Source organism: Pholcus phalangioides, unplaced genomic scaffold, assembly GCF_987345545.1.
Source record: "Pholcus phalangioides strain wild (caught in Gottingen) unplaced genomic scaffold, Ppha-v1.0 ptg000042l_1, whole genome shotgun sequence".
NCBI classification, from domain to species: domain Eukaryota; kingdom Metazoa; phylum Arthropoda; class Arachnida; order Araneae; family Pholcidae; genus Pholcus; species Pholcus phalangioides.
In genome coordinates, this window is record NW_028301628.1 from 6,768,586 (window position 1) to 6,781,789 (window position 13,204).

The 13,204-nt window shown below is 38.5% G+C and overlaps 1 protein-coding gene across 1 annotated transcript in view; it reads right to left on the reverse strand.

Moving 5' to 3' along the window:
* Positions 1-13,204, reverse strand: part of LOC149064380 (BAI1-associated protein 3-like) — a 462,395-nt gene that overhangs the window by 237,536 nt on the left and 211,655 nt on the right. Inside the window, exons 9-11 of the mRNA XM_089254699.1 lie at positions 11,191-11,278; positions 9,822-10,028; positions 4,982-5,085 (exon numbers count right to left, since the gene is read on the reverse strand). Of these exons, the coding sequence (XP_089110825.1) occupies positions 4,982-5,085; positions 9,822-10,028; positions 11,191-11,278 (399 nt within the window). The remainder of the gene's footprint in view (positions 1-4,981; positions 5,086-9,821; positions 10,029-11,190; positions 11,279-13,204) is intronic.

A 13,204-nucleotide genomic window follows, 5' to 3' on the forward strand; every position in this document is an offset into this window, starting at 1 on the left:
TAAGACCATGACACCTCAACCACCATAATGGTCCATTTCCCTGATGTGGGAGGGATGGCATTGGGTACCAGACTCTCTCCAGTGAGTGTACGTCGAGAATCAGTGTCCAGGCTGAATCTCGACTAATCTGTGAAAAGCACGGTGCTCCACTGAAGTCTGGTCCAAGGCGGATGCTGTCTGCACCATGCTAAACGCGCTTTCTGGTGTGCTGCAGTTATCTGGACGCAAACAGCTGGTCTTCTGGTATAATGCCCTCTCTAATGAAGCCTTCGGGCAACAGTAAACCGTGAAACGCGAGTTCCAGTGGCAGCATCACAGCTCACGTGAGAGCTGTGATGCTGTAACAGTCCTGTGACACCGCGCCGAAAGGGCCAAATAACGATCCTCTTCGACGACCTTGTCCAGGTCTTCTTGATATGGATCTGGTGTCCTGAAACTGTTTCCACAAATTGCAGGCGACACTGGGCGTAACATCGAGCTCTGTAGACACCTGCACTTGTGATTGCCCTGCCTCCAATCCACCGACGATTTTCCATCTCATTCCGTTATCTGTACGTTTGTAGCTACTCATTTGACCCGATAGCTTATAAAATTTACCAAACTCTTGCGAGAAACACAGCGAATGTCGCCAAGGAGTACGAGCACACGAATCATGGAAAACACCTCGTGCCCTTATCATCCCCTCCGTGGTCACAGCTCCACCACCATGCACGTGTACGCTTACGTATTCGACACTGAATATTTGCATACTTCTTCGGTGGCATTATTAGTACTTTTGGTTCAGTACTTTTTGTGAAAATAGACACAAATGTGCAAATTCTCTTTGCACACGAGTGTAACATCAGAAATCTGACGCTGTGGTGCTGAAGTGGTTATAGGGATGGACTCGCATTGCGAGGACCAGGTTTTGAATCACACAGGCGCCACAGAGGTTGTCGGCTGAATTTAGTTTTCTGTAGTTCCCAACTTGAAGACGCGAACTGATCTAACACCATCTATAGCAGAAGGCCTCCTCTCAACGTCACCTTCTTTCTTTCAAACCGAGCACGACTCCATGGGATTTACTGCCGAGTGAGTTGTGCCGGAAGTGTAAGTGTGTGTTCCTAACGGTCTGAGTGCGAATCTAGTGTTGTGTTTAATTTTTCAGTGTTGCCATCTGTGTTTCTGTAAGTGAAGTGATTGAAGTGTAATGACTGAATATTTGTACTATTTGTAGGTCTGTTGCTCTCTGTGGCGAAACCTAACGGGGAGATCAGCTCGCATTTGCGCCTTGAACTGGGGAACCATAGAATAACCAACTTCAGCCGACCACCACTTTGGCGACAGTGGGGCTCAAATCCGGGTCCCCGCGATGCGAGTCCATCACTATCACCACTCGACCACTACAGCGGCTCCGAACGTCGCTGGCCAATGGCCAATGGGTACAAACAGGCTTGGTATAGGAAGCCAACGCATGCGCCATCTTCACCCTTTTTTGTAGTATATCCAATGGCTGTAGGTGAGATGACGTTCTTAAGTGATGTCACGAGTTTCGCCAGCACCTCCTAGAAATTGAAGGCCCCTCCACGCTGTTCGTGACGTCAGTAAGTAGTCCGTTTTCCCTCAGAATATTCAGGGAAAAAAAATTCCTTGCTCATGCCAGTATCATCGTTGTGGGGAAAAGAAATGATCGTGCTCAGAATGGGCGATTTCTATGCCCCACATCCAATCACTATGCGGTATTTGTGAGCCGATCAGGAAGATTCTACGCCAAAATAAGAAGAAACGAAATAGGATGCTGTGTTTCAAAACGTGGCAAACTTGCTAGGTAGTCTGAATGACGTTTATGGCAAACAGTGCAGTGGCCTTCTATCTCTAGGAGGTGCTGACTTCACGCGGCGACCTTCTGCTATAGTTGGCGTTGGTGGATCGATCTCCTCTTTAAGATGTCTCGCCACAGAGAGCAACAGACCTACAACGGCACAAATATTTAATCATTACACTTCACTCACAATTTTAAATATACATGAGAGCTCTGACAAATCAGACATAATACTAAACGCGTACTGAGACTGTTAAGTACACGCATTCCCGACGCGCAAATCGCTCGCTAGTAAATTACTCGTGGCGATAGAATTGAGTCGTGCTCGGTTTGAAAGAAGGAAAGGGTATTCAGAAACCACTAGTCTCAATGCGATCACGTTCACCATCGTGCACAGCGTACTTTTTTTACTTTTATTACCAGACGCGCCACGCACCCCATCCGATACAGACATCAGAGCGTTCCCGAATTTCGGGCATGCCTGGAAAATCCGTGCATAGTATACTGAATTCCATCGCAAAATGGTAGTGTCCTCTATTGGTAAGTTTGTAAGTAATTTAGAAATATCCGGTATGGTTTGGGTTTTTTCAGTGAAATTTAAAGAACAACGAGTTTTACTTTAAAATTTTTTTTAAATACTTATTTATATTGCTTCGTAGCTTTACATATATACTTTATCAGAAATAAAATATGAAAGATAACTATAAACATATATTTATATGGCAAAAGGAATTCGTCAATTCTTACTTTAACAAAATTTGTTGGGTTTTGGGGCTCACATTCTGTGGTCGCATGTGCAGGGATATTAATCGGGTCGATCTGTGTAGGAAGAGGGCCCGAAAAACTGAGTTATCAGTTAAAAAGCATTTAAATCAACAGAAATTGGTTAATGTGACATATACGAAGGGTATTTTATTTCCATATATTTTAATTTTTCACAGAAATATAATTTTCTCTAATTTTTGGTCGGCTTGGGGGGAAGGGCACGCACATCTTGAGCATCCCATATATGTACGCATCTTGATGCATATTAGGTTATGTAGTAGTAGTAGTCACATGTACGCGACACCTATGCATCCATGAAAACTTTCAAAACGCGTTTTAGCATGTTCAGAAGTAAAACGAAGGCGTTTCTTGAAGAATTGCAGCAACCTAGGGTGTTAGGACGGTTGTGCACTGGAGCGAAAACAATTCGGTTGTATGTGCAATACCGCGATGGTGGTCTTGCGCATACACGCGACTTGTTTCCGCTCGTGGTAGCTGCCATTGGACGACCGGCTTTATTGTTGCTTTCAATTCTGACAGAGTCCGCGTGTTTCCTCCATAGACACGATCTTTCAGGGATTCCACACAACCAGAAGACACAGGAATTCGAGTCCAGAAAACAAGGAGGCCAAGCATTCATAAAACTTCTCCAAAGTGAGCACGAAGCAGTTTCATTATTTTTCCACTAATATGGGGTGCAGCCAGCACCTCCTAGAGATAGAAGGCCCCCTGCACTGTTTGCCATAACCGTCATTCAGAATAATTAGCAAGTTTGCCACATTTTGAAACACAGCATCCTATTTCGTTTCTTTTTTTATTTTGGCGTATTCTTCCTAATTGCCTTACAAATACCACATAGTGATTGTATGTGGGGCATAGAAATCACCAATTTTGAGCCCGAGATAATTTCTTTTCCTCACAACGATGATACTGGCACGAGCAGGGAATTTTTTTCCCTGAATATTCTGGGGGAAAACGGACTACTTACTGACGTCACAAGCAGACTGCGGAGGCCTTCTATCTCTAGGAGCTGCTGGTGCAGCACCATCTTTCATTAAGACAGTAGTCTCTGAACATTCATGTTCTCGTAGGGCGGAAATGCCTTGCTGCTGTTCTTAGTAAAGGACACTCCTGACGGGAATACCTTTTAGGGCCTCAACACAAATTTGAAGAGGTGATTGATGCTGATGTGAGCGCATATTGAAAAAATGCTGTTATTAAATGAAGTTTTATGTTTGCAGTTTGTATTTCTTATTCTTCAAGCGCCACTTATACACCTGGTGACGGGAAATTTAATTGTCTATAATGCAGTTTTTCCCCCATGACCCATATAGCGTATATACCAAGTTTCAACGAAATACGTCCACCACAATCACGTGATTACTTAATTCCCCTTGCCACGTTTTACTGGTGAACTTTTAATCCATCCTAGGGATATACGTCTACTTAGAAAAAGTATCCAAATAAAGTGTAGAACTCAGGTACGTCATTCATGTTGTTGACGGTTGTATATAGTTATTGAAATAAAAATAAAATTAACTTCTCTCTTGGTGCAATATTGGCTGAGATATTTGAATTGAGAAATTGGATATGAAAAACAAAAAAAGCAAAACAAAAAAAAAAACTAACGGACAACGCTTCTTTCCTTTATTTATGCTGTTCTTTCCCAACTTTCCTCCGATGGTTGAATTTCAATATCTCTGTGATATTGCTTTTGCACTCGGAAACGTGGAATGGTTTGTTTTTTTTTGCCTCAGGAGAGACAGAGATAATTTTGTAATTGAGCTTTTGAGGAAAGGATGTCCTTATATAAAAAGTTAATAGTTTTTAATTAACAACTATACAGTCTCTTGCAACATGAATGACGTATCTGATATTTTTCCCCAATTGGAAGGATGCCTCTAGGATCAAAGTTCAACACTAAATTGCGGCAAGGGGGGAATTAAGTAATCACCCTGTTTATCTGCATTCTCACTTTCAACCAGTTCGTGGTTCCGCCACTTTGTTTCAAGGAAGAGGTGGTTATATCTGGATCTGATAAGGGGTAAAGGGTACCAGATAACAAAAGTGAACTTTAGCAAAAAAGCAGTTTAAAGGTACTCTTTGCATTTCAAACAAAATGCCACATAATTCCTTTCATAAAGTGCACACCTCTGTTATTAATTGAAATGAGTCTTTGGGTCCTATTCATGTGTTTAGTGTAAAGAAACAAAAATAGATTCCAATATTTTGAAAAATTAAACAATGTGTCCTCCACCTTCGGCATACAGTATGCAAATTAACTTATTTAAAATGTCTCGCTGTAATCCAAAATAGTGTTTATTCTTACGGGCGCCCAAAGTGCTTTGGCAACTTATGGTATTGAAAATAATGCATGAAAAAGTCACAGCAGCACTGTATAGAAACCACACATACCACATGGACTGCTGTAACTCTGTGATATCACCTTGTATAGCATGCTGGTGCAGAATTGTGAGTGCCTGTTGTGATAAGTCTCCGGCCCATTCGTACGTAGCACCCTGCAATAATCGAATTTGTAATTACAAAGTGCATGGAAATTATATCATGATAACGTAAAAAGACATTAAAACTTATTAACCGCATGCTGTTTAAATTGTGAGAAATTATCTTAACTATTTGTTAACAAATGTAACATAATCCCACAACCGGAAGATCAGCTCCATTAACACTGGTGGTTCCAGACAATTATTTGACTGGCCAACAGAGCTGCGACTACATGGACTGGGAATTATTGGCCGATATTTTACGTAAGGTGAGGCTTTTTAGAGCTGTGCCGCTATCTGTTGCAAGCAATTGGATTTCTTCTATACAATAAGATTTAGTTGGGAGTACTAACTGTGTGAACGCCATCTACCTCTCTGATCAGAAAGTAGGATTTCCATAGAAATTCTTCCATTCCCCGCCTGTGTTGGTTTAGAACTCGCCATTAGTAGAACTAGGTCCGATGTAATTCTTCCAATAAAGGTCACAGTCTACAGCACTGGTTCTCGAAGTATCCCACACATTTTTTCACACATCAAAGAACTCAATAGAACACAATTTGATAACATGGCAGATTCAGAATACCAGCATGACATTGTTGACTACCATCGTGCCCCAACTCCACGTATTTCGGCAAGGAGAAAGAACTATCGTAGGCCCCAACAAATCTTTCATCTCCAATGGGAGAATGAGAGATAACGAATATACTATGTACATAATACTGACAAATCGGCACCTATTTATTTTCACATATTTACTTTCTTCTCTTTTATGTTTTTTTTATATATTACCCCTTTGATATTTGCATTTGGTTCTGGCACCTATTTAACCATATTTAACCGCATTTAAATCAAAATAATAAAAAGGAAAAAAAAAATCCATCCTGGTGAACTGAGCTGGTTTGAAGTGTATTTGTGTGACCTGCTTACTCTCTGTGAACATACAGTTTAATGAAGGTTTTATATGAAATTTTTTTTTTTGTACAGTGTTGGTGGACTGTCTGAAATAATTTTTTGATCATGCCTAACTGTTGATTGATGGAGCTTGTCATATAAATTTGCATTCGCATGTACTTGACCACTGTTCAATAATCATGTATGTTAAATTTTTTCTCCTTAGATGAAAGAGTTGTGACGGCATTTTACACGACTAAATCCCTGGGCTTAAATTTTTTAGCAGCGACCGACCAGGACCATTCCTCCCAATTTTTGTCATGCTTGTTTTTCTTCTTTCTTCCACTTTTCACACACACACAAACTACACCACAAGTTTCTTTCATTCTTCATAGGCCCTTCATGGCCCGTTTGTAATGGCCCACAGTCAGCCCATACGGAGCTGGGAATGGGGGTAAAACTTTAATTCTGGTCTGGTCTGGTCTGGTTCTCGAAGTGTTCGTCGCGAAAAGTTGGCGTATTGTGATTTAGCACGTTCAGTGATTTAAAGTAGTTCTTCTCTAGACGGTTCTAGGGAGCCACGGATGAACGATGATAATTCTAAAGAAGCTGTAGGTTACAACAGTTCGAGAATCACTGGTCTAGACCATAATATTTATAAGTTCATTGTTTTTTCATCCAAGCTATAACGGACTTTCTATAATCTCTAAAAGGACCATAGAGAGGTCCATAGGGAGCCTTGATTAAGACCTGTGCGGTAAGTGTGTGTATTTTCTATCTTTCAATATGGTAATATATGGTAATCTATCTGTGAATATGATTGAAAGTTGATACAGTCGAGCCCGGATATAACGAAGTTACACGAGAACATGAAAAACATTCGCAATATCCGATATTCGTTATAACATACACACGATAAATACCCGAGATCAGTGGGAGGAATCCAATTAAAACAGCATATGGTTCGCGAAGATGTAACAAGTGATACTTACACATAATGATGAACATTAACATAATGATAAAATTAAATGAATTAATAAAAATTGAAATAAACACTCAAGATGAAAATTATTCATATGTGTCAGTAAATAATAATGATATTTAAGTGGGTTTGAATAAAATATTGTACCCATATACTGAAGTCAGTGATTCTCAGAAAGGGCGTCGCGGATTTTAGGGGGGTTCACCTATGTCAGAGGCATGCTGCAGATATTGGTGTGTTCCTGTTTAATGGAAAAAGTTCAAGAAGAACCACTGCTATAAGTTGTCTGTCGAACTGTCACATAGTGGTAATTCTTTACAAGCGATATTTTGAAGATTATTTTTATATTGCAGGTTCACTTGGGCGGAAAAAAGTTCGTTATAACCGATATTTCTTGAGCTCCGATTACATTATCAGCGGACTCAACTGTATTTTCAAAAAGGGACTTGTTCCCTGAAAAGTACATAAATACTTTTCTCGAAAACGTAATTTTATTTTGGCAGTATTATATGAATATTCAATACTTATTAACCTAAAAATTAAAATTCGAATAAAACATTCATATAATTTTATCGCAATACATAAAAGGGAGTCTGAAGTGGCTAATTATCCAGTTCGCAGGTTTAAAACTAAATTGAAAATCTGTGTCATCTTTTAAAACACAAATTTAGAGGGGATAATAAGAATGTAAATGCAGAATTTTACACGAAGATTTTCGAATCGAGCTGCACGTATTTCATTTAGCTGTTCAAACAAATGCCAGACGCGGTTAGTAGGATCAATAAGAGCGTTCCGTTCTAAGAGAAATTAGCCCATCGATAGGAAATTCCATTAGCAACAAATGAGATTCTAGTAACATTAAACAGAAAATATGTTAAAAGCGGGAATAAATTACGGGGAACGATTGCTAGACCGGAGATTACCCAGTGATTAAGGTCACATTTGTCTTATAATAGAAATAAATTTTCGGATAGTCGTCAAAACAGTTGTATTTTACCTTGATTCCGACAAATTGGCGCTGTTATTGGAAATGGTTCCACACGTATGTGTGAAATGCCTTTAATGCACTTGTTATACTTAAGCGTATTTACGTTAATGGTAACGTATGTATACAGGGTGAACCACAAATTTCTTGGACTTTTTGAAAATTTTCAGATTTTATTTCAGAGAATATTGTTATTTCCATTAGGATATAAGATTTGATATGCTGACGAAATTACTTTTGAAAGAGGCTATACATAACTAAACCGTGCATGAAAGACGCAACCAACGCAATACTAGACGCCGTTAGAATCACAGATAATGTTATAATTATGGTAATGTTATCACTTTCGGAAAGTACGGAACGGATAGATATCGTATCATGGGAAAAATTCGTTTAAAGTTATCAGGACATCGGTGTATGTGATCAACTAGTTGTGATCAAGCTAAGGTTGAATCAGACTAATTTTTGCCATATAAGTTATCGTTATCAAATTGCAAGACTGTGTTGGACAAGAAATACTGAAATTTGTTTATATATGGAGATGCCGATTTTTTTTTGGAAAGAAAAATTCAACTCTGCCCCCACAGGGACTCAAATCCTAGTTTCTCGTATGCCGGACGAGTGATCTACCACTAACCTATACGAGCAGTTAGACTATTTCTTTCTTTTGTGAGTGTATATGCTGAATGGCACCGTGTGATGGACGACGACAGCAAGGATACAGATAGCGACATGTAGATGTTGCCATCTGGTAACTTTGATGTCATTTACGAACCATGAGTTGACCGCTATCGCCGTCCATCGCAACATATACACACTCCAAAAAGGAAATATTCCATCTACTCGTATATCTTAGTGGTAGAGCGCTCAACCGGCATACAAGAGACTATCACTTTACCGCACACTGACTCTGGTCATATCCCCTTACGGCAAGTTACTACCAATCGAGTCAGGTCAGAAATGAAGGTGCCATCAATCAGTGATCGCCTCGGGTTCGTTTAGGGAAATAAACTGTTACCTATGTTCTATTTCCAACAGCGAACCAGACGACAACTTTATGCTGGTTGACGAGCATCTTACCACTGCACCACTCGGGAAATACGGAGCGCGGGACATACGAGAGACGGGTTCAGGAGGCGGAGTCCCATAGATATACATTCCACGCGTGCTAAAACATCCAATCATTAAAATGTAGATCCAGCTCTGAAAAGCCATTTTCAAAAAAAAAACCCTCATATTTTTAAGAGCAATATTTTTCGAGATATAATCTGTATGAAATCATTGTTTTTTGCAAAGTATTTTTTGCTTCAAAAGTTACCATTTTTAAGTTTCGGGGGGACTGTACACAAATATAATGAACTCAATCATTTCATTTTTTCATTCACAGTTCATAGGAATAATTACACTTTTGTGACAATTACAGAAATTTTACAACTTTGAATCTAATTTGCGTTTAAAAGTTTAAGAAACATACTTTGAATCATTGGTGACAGATTCTGGAAACTTCAAAGCCAAATACATCCATTAATATTGCATTCTAAAATATATATGAATTTTTTTTTGTAAGTTACTTCTCAAAGCTGCATTTACATTTCACTTATTGGATGTGGTAGCATAGCCCACGGGACTGTTGAAAATGTTCATTTCTTTATTTTCTTTTATGTGAACGGCCTGTCAAACTTATTTTGAGATTTTTCAAGTAACTGCATGTCATTTGAAAACTTTTTGTTATTGCAAGTAGGGTTTCTAAAGACAACGGATAGAGATATCCGCTGTGAAAACAGTTTGGGAAGCCTGTAAATAATATAGCGTTATCCTATCAATTTTCGATTGCTATAATTTAGGAATAACTATGTGAGAAATGGAAAAGATTAGCACCGACGTATCCATCACCTGGTGCATTCGTAGTTCATGTTCCACGAAGACACCAATCAGCTCTTGGTGCTCAACCACTTCTCTCCAATTGTCTTCTCCGGTAGCCATCCCTCTGTCCTCCCTGGTACCCAGTTGCAGCTTCAGTCTGATTTTCCCTTGGATGTTGGATCGATGGCTTCGGCCCTGCAGCTTGAACCATCTATCTACGCCTGCCGACGACACTTCCTGTACGAGAATGGCAAAAGAAGGAAGGTATGTAGATGATACGATAAATGTGATAAATGCGTTTATTATACGTGATAACCGGTTATAATGCATGACCGCCAAGCATTTTGGTATTCTTGGTTTGATAAATTTCTCTAATTTAATCACTTTTTACCGGTGATTACGCATTTCACCCAAACCCAATTGTCCGGGGAAAATATGTTGTAAAAATTTTGTATGGTTTTTTTTTGACACAAAATAAAGTGTTTCAGACTCTGCCACGAAGCTGGGCTGGAAGAGATCTCGGTAACGGGATAAGTCCAGTGGCAAAGTTCTGGCGTTCATTCATTCATGTATAGCACCCAAGTGTCGTTAGTAAATTTATCAAGTACTAAACAAATATCACTTTTACTGGTGATTATGCATAATACCCAAGTGTTGTGTTGTTAATAAACATGATAAATCGTACTACATGAGGATATAGTACTATACACGCTAATTCAATCATTTATTGCATCATTATATCGGGTTATGATAATAAAATTTGCTATCATTATATCGGGGGTCTGACTATATTCACCACACTTACCAGACTCATTTGGAATATGCGTAATCATAGATAAATTCAATAAATTACAAGTATTTATCAAATTTACCAACACCGTCTGGGTATTATACATGTTCCCAGTAAAAGTGATAAATTTATCAAACTTCAAATTCACTAACTATAATAGGGTATTATGAATAATCACAGATAGAGGCGATAAATTCAAGTATTTATCAAATTTACCGACGACACTTGATTATTATGCATAATCGCCGGTAAAAGTGATTAATTTATAAAAATTTATGAAATTTGGCAACGAAACTTGGGTATTATATATATTCGCTGATAAAAGTAACAAATTTATCACATTTACCCTAACATAGACATCTATCATACGTACGAATGCATTACATATTGGAGGTAAATTATTGATTTTAAAAATAGATGAAGCAATTCTCTATGTAAGCATTGAAGATTTTTGAATTACCGTCCTTGAGATAGCTTTTGTCAATGGTAATTTGAATTTCAATAACGGTGGAGGGAATGGATTTTTTTTTGTATTGATCCTAGTATAAAAAGGAAGGTAATTATGCTGAAAGTGAGATAATTAGGAAAGATAAAAGGAAACCAATTTACCTCAACTGGAATGTTAACGCACCCTAAGAAATCGTCGACGTTATCTCCAATACTTGTTCTAGCTGACTGTGCGACTTCTTTGAAATATCTAGAGAGAGAAAAAAAATTTAAATCGGAATTTTTATTTACTTATAGATTAAAATACCGAGATTGCACGAGGAAAAAAAGCATTGCACTCCCGAAGGCTTATCGAAGAAGATCTTCGGAGTGTGTATCGGGAAATGCACTGTTAAGAACCTGGTAAACAGGTTGATTAATAAATAAGAAATTAAATCGTTATTGACATAATCAAGTATACAGTTTCCAGAGGCTGTATGAAACAGTAACAATTGAAGAAATGGACCACAACCGTGATCTGTTAGGTAAAACATGCTCATCCCCATGAACCGCGGGCCAAATGTGACCCTGGGAGTCATCTGACGTGGCTCTCGTTCTCGAACCTAATTTTGTAAAAATGAAATGGGCGGTACATTTTTTTTTCACGGACCACTTGAGTCAGTGACCCACGATGTAGTTCCAGATTATAAAAGTGGCCCGCGACGTATTTACGGTTTACTTCAGTAACTCGCAGCACAGTTCCAAAGCACTTAAGTAACACGTAGAATGGTTTCGAAGCACTGAAGTGACTAGCGGTTCAGTTCCCGATTACGCAAGTGGCCCGCGGGAAAAGTTCCAGAGCACTTTAGTGGCCACCAGTACATTTGCAGATCTTTTAAGTGACCCGCAGGTCACTTCCAGGGCATTTGCTCATTATTTTTTGATAATTTTCATCAGACTAACTGCCAACTCACTGTAACTTTTCTGATATGAACCACCAAATTAAATATGTACTAATTGAAATAAGAAACATTTTTGAATTAGTACCCAAATCTCGCACCAGATGCTAGTGTCCTGCTGATCGTCGAAGAAAGCTGGGATTAGTTCATGTATGCGTACAAATTTCTGATAATACCCAAGTGTGGAACGCTCTCTTGAGGTTAATAATTTTACTTTCCGAATTTAGGTTGCCATAAATCCTTCAGGAATAGTAGTCATTGCGAAAACACATCCAGTGTTTATTGCAGGATTTAGTAGCCTTATCTGTGTTGTTCCAAGAAGTGGTTACCGTAGTATTTCGGAGGTTAGTGACAAGCGATTCTCCTGGGAGTTACGACAAGGCAATCGGGAAAGGTCTCTCTAGAGGCATTTGCTGTAAAAGCTCGTTCTGTCCTTTAGAGCTGGCTTTTTTTTTCCTTTTCGTTGTCTTTTTTCCTCTACTGAGTATACATAGAATTCCAATCACTATGTGTTTGCAGCCATGTCTCTCTGAGGAAATTCCAATTTGAGTGCCTGGAATATTTGAACGAATAAGATGCCTCTGAACCAACCTCACAAATCATATTAGCTCAACTTGTCGAGAATGACAGTAATTAGCTAATGGTGATGATTTACTTTGGTTTGTTTTGATAGTATTACCTGACAGCTGAGCACTAAGAATATCATTTGTCTGATTTCTGAAGGATGACTGTAATTTGGGATACGTTAATATTCCAAATTAAAAAATCTAAATGTTTCAAAAAACAAAATTCCAAATCGTAAATTTCGCATTTATTCTCAAAAAAAAAAATTTTTCTAGTTAAAAATTTTACATTCATTGGCAAAAAGTATTTTGATCAAAAATTTCGAATTCATCCACAAAAACGAATTAAACCAAGACAATTTTTTTTAATAGTTTAATTACGAGACCCCAGTAAGTACTGAGTTGAAAGTTTTAAAATTCTGAAGTGCTCAGCCAAAATTACTACCTATTTTTGCTTCATAAAGGGGGAATTATCAAGATTTCGCGGAAAAAAGCAAGAAAAAATATCAAATTTTCCCCTTATTCATCAAAAATGGCAAATTTCTCATTCATCGCATCATCCATTCCGTAAATACGAAAATTACGCATCCCTGCTGATAATTGATTGAATAAGATCATGTCTGAACAGATTGCCTGAGTTTAGGAGATTTATTTTGTATAGCGTTTAATTTGAGG